This window comes from Triticum dicoccoides, chromosome 3B (genome assembly GCF_002162155.2).
Source record: "Triticum dicoccoides isolate Atlit2015 ecotype Zavitan chromosome 3B, WEW_v2.0, whole genome shotgun sequence".
NCBI classification, from domain to species: Eukaryota; Viridiplantae; Streptophyta; class Magnoliopsida; order Poales; family Poaceae; genus Triticum; species Triticum dicoccoides.
Window position 1 is genome coordinate 403756821 of NC_041385.1, and position 10592 is coordinate 403767412.

Genomic DNA, 10592 nt, shown 5'->3' on the forward strand with positions numbered 1-10592 from the left:
CTAGAAATCCTATGGGAAATAGTACAAAGAAAACCTTAGAAAAAATTCCTATATGATTCAATCATATAATTCAAACAACCAACAAAGGGAAAAATCCTAAGGATTATAATCCTCGAAAATTCCTATGAAAAATCTTTGAATCAAAAGGGCCCTAAGTGATCTTGAGTTCCCATGATCTCGGGAAAAAAATAATAATTTCTGGCATCAAGTAAAAGGAAAATTAAGTATGCACAAATCGCTATGGAAGGGGGAAATCGAGCAGGTGAATACTCAAATTTGTAGCACTAAATTTTGCTTTAGGAGCCCCCTTTCTACGGTTATTGTGGGTCAATCATGAATGAAAATTGTTTTCATGAAATTTTGCAGCGCCATATTGCATTCCCATGTTTACATGTGAGACTATCTTCATTTTTGGGTGGAACTTGAAACCTAATATCTTGAAGGAAAAAAAAGATAACGAAAATACTAGCATCCACTCGACTAACGGAGTTGTGCGTTTCGACCACCCGCACATCCATCATACCCATTTCTGACCGGAAGGCTTGTGACCATCTCCACACCTTTACAAATTGCCTCCTATTGGAAAGAAAAGAGCGTAACATTACCATTATTGCAAAGGCTTCTCCTCAAACCGGTTGATTCCAACTCTCCATCAGCCGCCGTTTCATCTCAACTGCCGCTTCCCCGACATCCACGACTACTTCGAGCCCGGTGAGTTGTGCCGCTCCTTTCCCCTCTACCGTTGTTGTAGGCCTCGCCTCGCTTGGAATCAAGCTCGGCGCCGAGCGCCAAGGCCGCCGTGGAACAGATTTGACGGCCCGCGCTGCCGGCGAGTCCCCACTCCCCAGTTGCGCCTTGTGCTCCAGCATGCCCGTATGGGCCGATGCATGCCCATGAGCTGGTTCGGTGCTCTCCGCATGCTCCTCCGGGAGCCGTTGTGCGCTCCGTTGGAACAACGGTGTTGCAAATGGTGGTGGTGAATTTTTTTTTTGAAAAGGAGGAATACCCCGGTCTCTGCATCTGATCGATGCATATGGCCACTTTATTAATTATTAGCACAAAACCTTATAAAGTTGTACAACAGTAAGATCAAAGCCACCATCTTCGCAACCTCTGTCGCTACTCCTATCTAACTGATGAAGGGGCGCTGATGGTTTGGGCCTAATACCAAGCAGACCTCGCAGCCAAACCTAACATCTAAGACCTGAGGTCCCAACCTGGACGCCTGCCGGGTATGGGCACCCACCAGTCCGGCGTGCTCCTCAACCAAGCCGCCCGCCGGGTATGAGGCCGCCACAACCACCTACCACATATCCATCTTCAGAGCTGTACTGTTGTAACTGTCTTGCTCGGTCTCGCTGCCGCCGACGCCACCACGACGCCAGACAGCGTCGACCTCCTGCGCGTGTCCGTCACCACACATCTGACGCCAAGCCTCCGCTGCTCCATGCCGCCAAGAATATGTAGAACGAAACACCGCTCCACCGAAAGGAGGCAGCACACCCCCACCCCTCACCTGCAGACCCTTCCATCCGATCCCAATGTCCTTGGCGTCGCCTCCAGGAAGGTTACGGTGCCTAGGGCGCCGCCGACGCCCGATCCGCATCGGATCTTGGGCTTTCACCCGGACATGGGGTTGGAGAGGAGAGATGGTGCCCTCAGCAACGCCCCCAAGGAGGAAAGCGGCGCCAAAAATCGGCGTCGCCGCTGCCGGTCAGCCTAAGGCAGCTAAGGTTTCCCCCGGACACCGATCTGCTCCACCAGAACACACCGGAGGCGGATCCGGCAGGTGGCGGTGAATGATGGCATTATGACAAGGGGCCTAGAGCTGAGATGAATTTTTGTGTGCAACAAGGGCCTGTTGCTATTGCAAGAACAAGACTCTTGTTGCGCGAGCCACATAGCTTTTTGGCAATAATACTCTTGTTACAAGAACATGTCGCGAGCAACACGATGATCAGCACATGTGCAGATAGGATGACCAGCGACCGAGCAGATCTTTAAAAAAATCTGCTAACCGACACGTAGCATGCGCCATAAAGTAAAGAAGCCATCAGAACTTCGGGGCCAAAAGTCATCTCTCCATTTTTTGCGAAAAACTTCTAATATAATCTATTCATCTTCAATCATGATAGTACAACGAACACTCAAAATAATAAAAATTACATCCAGATCCATAGACCATCTAGTAACGACTATAAGCACTGAAGCGAGCCGAAAGCACGCCGTCGTCATCGCCCCTCCCTCGCTGGAGCCGAACAAACCTTGTTGTAGTAGACAGTCGGGAAGTCATCGTACTAAGGCCCCATAGGGCCAACGCACCAAAACAACAACCGCCGTCGTTGAAGAGTAGCATATATCAGAAGGATCCAACCTGAAGACGCACGAACGTAGACGAACTACGACAAGATCCGAGCAAATCCACCAATGACAGATCCACCGGAGACACGCCTCCACACGCCCACCGACAATGCTAGACGCACCACCGAAACGGGGACTAGGCCGGGAGAACCTTATTTCATCTTCAGAAAGCCGCCGCCATCTCGTCTTCCTAAACGGGATATAAACCCTAACAAAACTTGAAGGAACATCTAAAGACGGAGCCCACCCGTCGGCAAGGGCCGAGATCCACCGGCGCCGCCATGGCCCTAAGGCTACCGAGACAAGGCGGACCGGTGGCGGAGTCGGCAGAAGACGGAGGAAACCTAGCCTTTTCTTTTCTTTGGGGAGGAGCCTGTCAATCTATTCTACACCTCCATTTTTTTGGATATCCTCTACACGTCCATTTATGTGTCGCGAGTATTTAATTTGAAAGGATAGTGAGTATTTCTTGTTGATGTTGTTACTGCGCAGATGGCTCTTCGGTGCTGGGTTTGGTGGGGACACATATTGTACGTTTAGCGTGCAAAGTAGTGTTACAAGACAGACAAGAACAAACCTATCATGATTCTTGATTCAATGTGGACGGTTAACTGCACGTACCTACAAACCTACTATACTACGGATCGGAGGGCCACTGAATTGTCTGAAACGTACTACCACTACGGCACTACCACTTGGCTGGGGACATCGGCGTTATATTTCAAAGGACAGCCGGAGCTCATCAATTTTCTTATACACACACTACACACGCTGACACATAGGTAGATAATTGATTTGTTAAAACGCTACGTACATAGCCAAACTGTTGGTTGCAATCATCTTTGGGCGTCGCCAACGGTACACGGCTCTTTGCATGCTCACTTAGATAATACAGTACTACTTCCTCCGTTCCTAAATATTTGTCTTTCTAGACATTTTGAATGACTACTACATACGGATGTATGTAGACATGTTTTAAAGTGTAGATTCACTCATTTTGCTCTGTATGTAGTCACTTGTTAAAATGACTAGAAAGACAAGTATTTAGGAACGGAGAGAGTATATAATACTCTTTCTGATTCAAATTAAATAATGCAGCTCTAATACAACTTTGATATGTAGTATTAATATTCTTGTAGTGTAGTGATATCATCTATAAACAATCTACCTGGGTCATGTTTTCATTTTCTTCCAGTCGAATGGCCAAGGCAAGAACGTTTTGCGCCTACTCCTTCTGTCCGGAAATACTTGTCGAATAAATGCATAAAAATAAATGTATTTAGAACTAAAATACATCTAGATATATTCATTTCTCCGACGACTATTTTCGGATGAAGGGAGTAGATAAAAGTACGTAAAAAGTGTTTTAACCCATAGCCTTGTCACCTTTTACTTGTTTTAACCCATAGCATCCGTTGGTCGATAGTACCACTGCTCTCACATCACATCGCAATGGAAAGTACAACACACAATAAACACAAAAAAACATGCAAGTCCCTATACAAGGTAGCCCCTACGGGTTGCTGCATCCATCCAAGGGAAGAAAAGCCTGTAAAAAGGCTGGGAAATTTTCCGCCAAACTGCAGCAAAAGTTCAGAAATCAGATCAACCCTGTAGGAGTAGGAAGGAGGAGACGGCGATGGCCCACCAGGACCATGTCAGCGCCCTCCTCGTGCACCGGGACCACGCCGGGGCCGTGCACTGCCTGACACTGTCGCGTGGTCCCCACCTGGAAGCTGGGACCGTCTGCTCACGAGACAGCACCCTGAGCCGCATTCAATCCTGTGAGACTCCTTGGCCGTCCGATCCCAATCAGATGGCCGGCGACGCCGACCGGTTTTCAAACGCGTTGCATTTGAGTGGCAGCGCCGTTAATGCGACCAAGGCTGGAGGGTAGAACGGGTAGCTACTCCTGGACGGCGAACGACGGTACCACTAGTAGGAAGTAGGAACTGAAGCCTGAAGAGGTTAGCGTCACGCACAGCAATGGAGGTTTAATTGCTTGCGCTCCTTGGGTCTTTAATGGCCACCGCCTCCACCCGCCCCCGCTCCCACGCGTACGGCACTATAGCGCCCTAGGTTTCGCATCGTACCCAGGTCGTAGGAGTGGCGGCAGCGCGCGAGGCGGAGCTTCCTCTTGGTCGTCTTCTCCGGCGGCGGGTCGGGCCGGGCGCTCCTCGTCTTCTCTTCTCGGTGGGTCTCTTCTCTTCCCCCCATTTTGATTGAGCTGTCGTTTTCGTTTTTGATTGAATAGCTTCGATTCGCGTCGGTTCAGATGCCCCCGAACTCCGCCCTGGTATGGCGGGCAAGTTTCCCGGGTATTTGGGAAGAGTAGGTGTTCGTTTATGGAAGGCAATGCGAGTCAAATATCGCGTCGGAGATCTGCTTGCATATGGTGGAATGGGGAAATTTCCGTAGAAACTGACTCCATTTTGTCCCACTCGTGGTCGTGGAGGCCAATTTCGAGGCGGAGAGCGCGGCGAGATCTGTGCGAAGATTCGAACGATTTTTCAATGATTTGGGGATTCCTACGGCGTGCTGGGAATCGTGTAGGCTGGGAGGACGAGGCGGCACTGTGCAATCTGACCGGTTTGGCGCAACGGGGAGGCGGGGTCACCTCGTCGTCTCATCCCAGACAGCGAGAGCGAGCTGGAGCTGGAGCTCTCTCCCCTTCCCCGTGTCCCTATTCCGGCTACAGTGGAGGCGAGGACATTCACAGGCGGCAGTGGCGCCCGCTCTGCGGCCAGCCATAAAGTGGGCGATCTTTCTCTCAATCCGCAGCAGCTTGAGCTTGGTCGTCGAGAATCCGGGACCCAGCTGAGGGGGAAAGGCCGTCTCCTTTTTACTGCCTTGCCGCCATCTTTACTGGTCTTTGGCTGCCTTTTGGTTCTCTCAACAGAGTTCGGTGTCCAACGCCGCTGGCAACTGTCAGGGAGGTAGCTCCTCCTATCTCATCTGCATTTAAGCACTTGGGGCTGGTTGTTGCGTTGTTTGCACTAGGCATTACTACTCCCTACTTGTTTGCTTCTTGGGTTTGGCCAGCACTTCCGTGGTTCAGCTGTTTAGGGGGAGCTTCTTGATTTGTAGGCATCGCTGGAGAGGAGGTGATGGCTAGCTCTATCAAGCAGCAGCAACTGCTGTTGCAGCAGAGGAAGGGAAAGGCCGTGGCTGACAAGGGCGCACCGGCTGCTGCTGCTGCTGAGGAGAAGGTGGTGGTGGCGGTGCGTGCTGCCATTAGGGAGATCTCCAAGACAGCCATCGTCTGGGCTTTGACGCACGTCGTGCAGCCCGGCGGCAGCATCATACTCCTCGTTGTCATCCCGGCACAGAGCTCTGGTATTGTTTCCTTTCCTTGCAATCCTATCCGTCCTTCGCAAATGCACTTTTCTACTTTTTGTTGTACTGCCGTGTTGTTTTGGGGGCTTAGCTATAATAGTGCATCCTATATGCACATTAGTTGCACAGCTAAATGCATATATGGGTTGCCATCATTGGTCTCTAAACTCTTCTGTTACCATGATCACTGAAGTTGCTGCACTTTGTCCAGTAGCTTCCACGAGTTCTGGGTTGAGTTTTGAATTTTGTGGTAGTGGCTTCAATGCACTATGGTTTCCCTCTTTCAGGCAGGAAGTTCTGGGGCTTTCCTCTATTTGCGGGAGATTGCGCAAGTGGCCATAAGACCATGTTGGATCAGAAGTCAGATGTCTCAGAGCTGTGTTCCCAAATGATGCTCAAACTTCATGATGTTTATGATGCAAGCAAGGTTTGTACATGCTTCTGTACATGTTTTTTTTTGTGCGGTGAAAATGGGAGCTTTATATTTTTTTCGAAACGAAAATGGGAGCTTTATTGATGAAGTGACAGAATAACAATCGGTAGCCAGCAGGCTAATCAGGATCACTGTTAATGCTTCTGTACATGTTTTCTTGACTCCTATCACACACTGCAATCTTTTTTATGACGATTCTCATTTGTGCAGATAAATGTTAAGGTTAAGGTTGTTTCTGGATCTCCTCCTGGTGTCGTAGCTGCTGAATCTAAGCGAGCACAAGCAAGCTGGGTTGTGCTAGATAAGTAATGATCAACACTTATTACTGTAATTTTCTTTTGTACGTTCAGGTATCTTGTGTTTTCTCTTTGCTTAGCTGCCCATGCTGCTGCTCTTAGGGAGTTGAAGCATGAAGAGAAGCGTTGCATGGAAGAGTTACAGTGCAACATTGTTGTCATGAAGCGTTCTCAGCCTAAAGTTCTCCGTCTGAATCTTATGGGATCTCCCGATAAAGAGTCCAAAGGATCCTGTTCACTTCCAGCAGTGTTGGATAGTTCTGTTGGTAAAACAGCAACTGATGTAAAGGAGCCGCGGAGTTCAGTTCGAGGACCAGCTGTAACACCAAATAGCAGCCCAGACTTAGAGACGCCTTTTGGAAGTACCGAAGCGGGAACATCCTCAGTCTCAAGTTCAGATCCAGGGACTTCTCCATTTTGTGCTTCTGAAACAACTGTTTCTCTAAAGAAAGAGGTACAAGCAACAAAGGATAAGATCCAGCATTCGGATGTCAATATTTCTGATACCGACAGTGAAATATTGAGTCCCTCAGCAACCTTCTCGCTTCAGCAATGGATGGTCGAAATTCTACAGGGATCTGCATCCTCAAAACCGCCACGAAAAACTCGCACCCCAACTGCAGATACTTTGCTTGAGAAGATCTCCAAGTTAGATCTTTTGCATGAAATAAGTTCTATGAGAAGCAGATCAGACTTAAACTTTAGAGGAAATGTCAGGGACGCTGTCTCGTTAGCAAGGAGCGCACCTCCTGGGCCGCCTCCATTGTGTTCGATATGTCAGCACAAGGCTCCTGTGTTTGGGAAACCTCCTCGGTGGTTTAGTTACGCTGAACTTGAACTTGCAACGGGTGGTTTCTCCCAGGCAAATTTCCTGGCTGAAGGTGGATTTGGATCTGTTCATCGAGGCGTCCTTCCTGATGGTCAGGCAATTGCTGTCAAGCAACATAAGCTTGCTAGTTCCCAGGGTGATGTTGAATTTTGCTCAGAGGTGGAAGTTCTGAGTTGTGCACAACACCGTAATGTTGTAATGCTCATTGGTTTTTGTGTTGAGGAAAGGAGGCGTTTACTGGTTTATGAGTACATCTGCAATGGATCCTTGGACTCACATCTTTATGGTATGATTTTTCTCTCTTGCATGTCTGTATAGACACATTTTCCAGTCTGCAGGCTCACTATGGCACTTAGTATTCATTACATGCATATTGTTGTTCTGCCTTTTACCAGTAGCAAGCAAAAGTTAGTGATATTGCAATAAATCTATGTTTGTTTACCTGTTAAGCTGTTTGTGAAATATCTTTCAGGTCGCAATAATAAAGACACACTGGAATGGGCAGCTAGACAAAAGATTGCTGTTGGTGCTGCTCGAGGGTTGCGGTATCTACACGAGGAATGTAGAGTTGGCTGCATTATCCATCGGGACATGAGACCAAACAACATCCTTGTCACACATGATTTTGAACCTCTGGTATGGACTGCGCTATTGGAATTTACTAATTGGCATTTGTCCTCTGGGATTGCATTGAACGTCTTTCCAGATATGATGTTAAATTTGTGTGCCTGATGGATGAAGCCATTCTGTATACTTAATTGGGTTGGCCTATCTTGTAACTGCACTTTTCTAGACCATAATAGCGTCTTGTCTTGTGTAAATTTGATTAAATTGCAATACTTTCTGTTTAACTTCCCCAGTATTATCTTACAGATACCTTTTTTTTAATTATGCCATTATCCAGTCTTATACTCCCTCCGTCTCTAAATATTTGTCTTTCTAGAGATTCCAACAAGTGACTACATGCGAAGCAAAATGAGTGAATCTACACTCTAAAATATGTCTATATACATCCGTATGTGGTAGTCCATTTGCAATCTCTAAAAAGACAAATATTTAGGAACGGAGGGAGTATTATGCATGACCACCAAGCATATAATTTCCTGACAGGGTTGTATGTTTTCAATCATGTTCTGATAGGTTGGAGATTTTGGTCTAGCACGATGGCAACCCGATGGAGACATGGGTGTTGAAACAAGAGTCATCGGCACATTTGGGTATGTACTGGAATTTCCAATAATTTGTCACCTTAAGTAATTTGGAGCACTCAATGATTCTTAGCGACTTTTGCAGTTATCTGGCACCAGAGTATGCGCAGAGTGGACAAATAACAGAGAAGGCTGATGTATACAGTTTTGGTGTCGTGTTGGTAGAACTTGTCACTGGGCGCAAGGCTGTTGACATTAGCCGACCTAAGGGCCAACAGTTTCTAACTGAATGGGTGAGTTTCTTTGTAAGACGACTCCTTTTTGCATAGTTAGCACGCTTAAGGTTGGTGTTAATGATATATGGTCTATTGCCTCCATCTTCTTGCAAGTTGTCATAGTTTTTGTTGCGAAATCGCAATCAAGTCTTTTTGACTAATAAAACTTATGCCCAAGGATTTCAGAGTTGGCTACAATGCTAGTGCTGCTATGTCAAAACTGCGTGCACGGTGTGATTGGAGTATTAATGAAGTTTTTATGTATGATAGGCACGCCATCTCTTGGAGGATAATGCAGTCGACGAGCTCATAGACCCATGCTTGGGGGACCGATACAGCGAAAATGAGGTCCGTTGCATGTTGCATGCCGCAAACCTGTGCATACGACGTGATCCTCATTCAAGGCCTCGCATGTCTCATGTAAGTTCTTTCTGGGCTCGGCCTTGAGTTATTTTGTGTAAATGCCTGTTGGGAAACTAAATTTTGGCAACTTGTACCATTTTTCCATATCTTTCTTTTAGGTTCTTCGCTTGCTCGAGGGCGACATGGTTGTCGATTCCGTCTCCGTTTCGGCCCCAAGTAGCGATTCTGCGAGCAGGAGCTGGCGAAAGGCAAATGATCAACAGCATTATCAGGACTACAGCAGCCCAGCCCGGCAAGATTCGCAGCGAGTGGTTGGAAGGAAACAACAATCTTATGACGCTTTGAGGGCTGCCTGGGACCGAGACAAGAAGAGCATCTCTAACCGATATTAATGCTCTTCCCTTCCCTTAGCAACTCAATTATGTATTATTCCCTCGCCCTCTGCTTTTGAGTAATCGTAGACCCAAAGCTTTTGCTGCTACCTTGTCCTGGTGTATAGTAGGAATGTCAATAGGTTTACAAGTATATTGAGCTCTGAGTTAGCTCTTCTTTTGTGTATCAGCCGACGAAATGTGACCTGAAATGACATTTAGTTGTGCGAAGATCTCAGTTGTGATAACTATTTGCAATCGTCGGTCATCCTGATGAGAATGGCAGCCATGCAATGTGTGCCGTTTGTAGATCTCGATGTGGTCTCCGCACTGCTGCGCCTACTGGGCTTCGGGGGCATTGCCCGCTGTTTGTCAATCAATCATGGCGTTGTTTTGTTTTGTGGTGGTATTTTTCTTATTCTTTTCTTTCGGGGGTGCATGTAATCAGTTGGTTCTCAGCAAGGTCACATGGCATGAATAGTTGCCTCACGCTGATCGGAGGAGAGGAGAGGGGCCCTGAGCTGTTATGTTTGTGCATATGGCAGCTCGAAAATCTTGGACGGAGATAGTACGCAGCAGTGTCAGTGTGGCCGGTGGGGGTGCGTGCGACTATTCAAGGGTCTTCTTGTACTACTCCCTGTGGACCAACCAACAGTATGCTGAGGGACCTTCTTGTATCCAAGGATCTTGATCCTCCACTTTCAACGTATTTTTTTTGCTCTCTTTGCTGAAAAAAGAGATATACAATTCTGCCATTTCTATAAGAACACAAACTCGCATTTGAGATGACTTGAACCTGGGAGGCTGGGTTGTATATGCAGGACGCAGCTTCTGGCTTCGTGATGTTAAGTCTCGCCATAACTTAGCGTTCCTCTATCAGCCATCCATTAAATACCTGACGTACCAGATTGACCCATTTTCCAAACCTGAATTTTTTAAGTGTTCAGAAAAAATTTGAAAAAAAATCCAATAAATCATAAATGTTTCATTTTATATTGTGGTAATATCACCGAAAGTCACAGAACCGTTCGACATTCAGTTTGGTGCTAAAACTTTAAAAATACAGATTTATAGTCATTTAACTTGGGTTCTCGTGTAAATACAGTCACTTCGCTCGTATTCAGACGTATCCTGCGCTTATGTGACACGACAACGTGGCTACGGCCCCCCTGTTAGTGAT

At 47.1% G+C, this 10592-nt stretch overlaps 1 protein-coding gene across 4 annotated transcripts; it reads left to right on the forward strand.

Moving 5' to 3' along the window:
* Positions 1-558: 558 nt before the first annotated feature.
* Positions 559-9663, forward strand: LOC119276218 (inactive protein kinase SELMODRAFT_444075-like). 4 transcript variants are annotated; one of them, XM_037557240.1, is made up of 10 exons: positions 559-711; positions 5449-5697; positions 5985-6124; positions 6341-6435; positions 6529-7541; positions 7728-7891; positions 8396-8472; positions 8549-8696; positions 8949-9098; positions 9200-9663. In XM_037557240.1, exons 2-10 carry the CDS (start codon positions 5469-5471, stop codon positions 9431-9433), a joined length of 2250 nt encoding a protein of 749 aa, XP_037413137.1. In that variant the 5' UTR covers positions 559-711; positions 5449-5468; the 3' UTR covers positions 9434-9663. The 4 variants fall into 4 exon arrangements, with proteins under 4 accessions (XP_037413137.1, XP_037413134.1, XP_037413136.1 ...); XM_037557237.1 differs by lacking the exon at positions 559-711 and adding an exon at positions 4191-4554; XM_037557239.1 differs by lacking the exon at positions 559-711 and adding an exon at positions 5144-5297.
* Positions 9664-10592: the final 929 nt, after the last annotated feature.

What these genes read in the sequence shown, in the direction of transcription:
- LOC119276218 (XM_037557240.1), top strand. Translation starts at nt 5,469, where the DNA reads ATGGCTAGCTCTATCAAGCAGCAGCAACTGCTGTTGCAGCAGAGGAAG. An exon ending in AGAGTCATCGGCACATTTGG is followed by an intron (nt 8,473 to 8,548) that starts GTATGTACTGGA and finishes CGACTTTTGCAG; the next exon opens with TTATCTGGCACCAGAGTATG. An exon ending in CAAGGCCTCGCATGTCTCAT is followed by an intron (nt 9,099 to 9,199) that starts GTAAGTTCTTTC and finishes TCTTTCTTTTAG; the next exon opens with GTTCTTCGCTTGCTCGAGGG.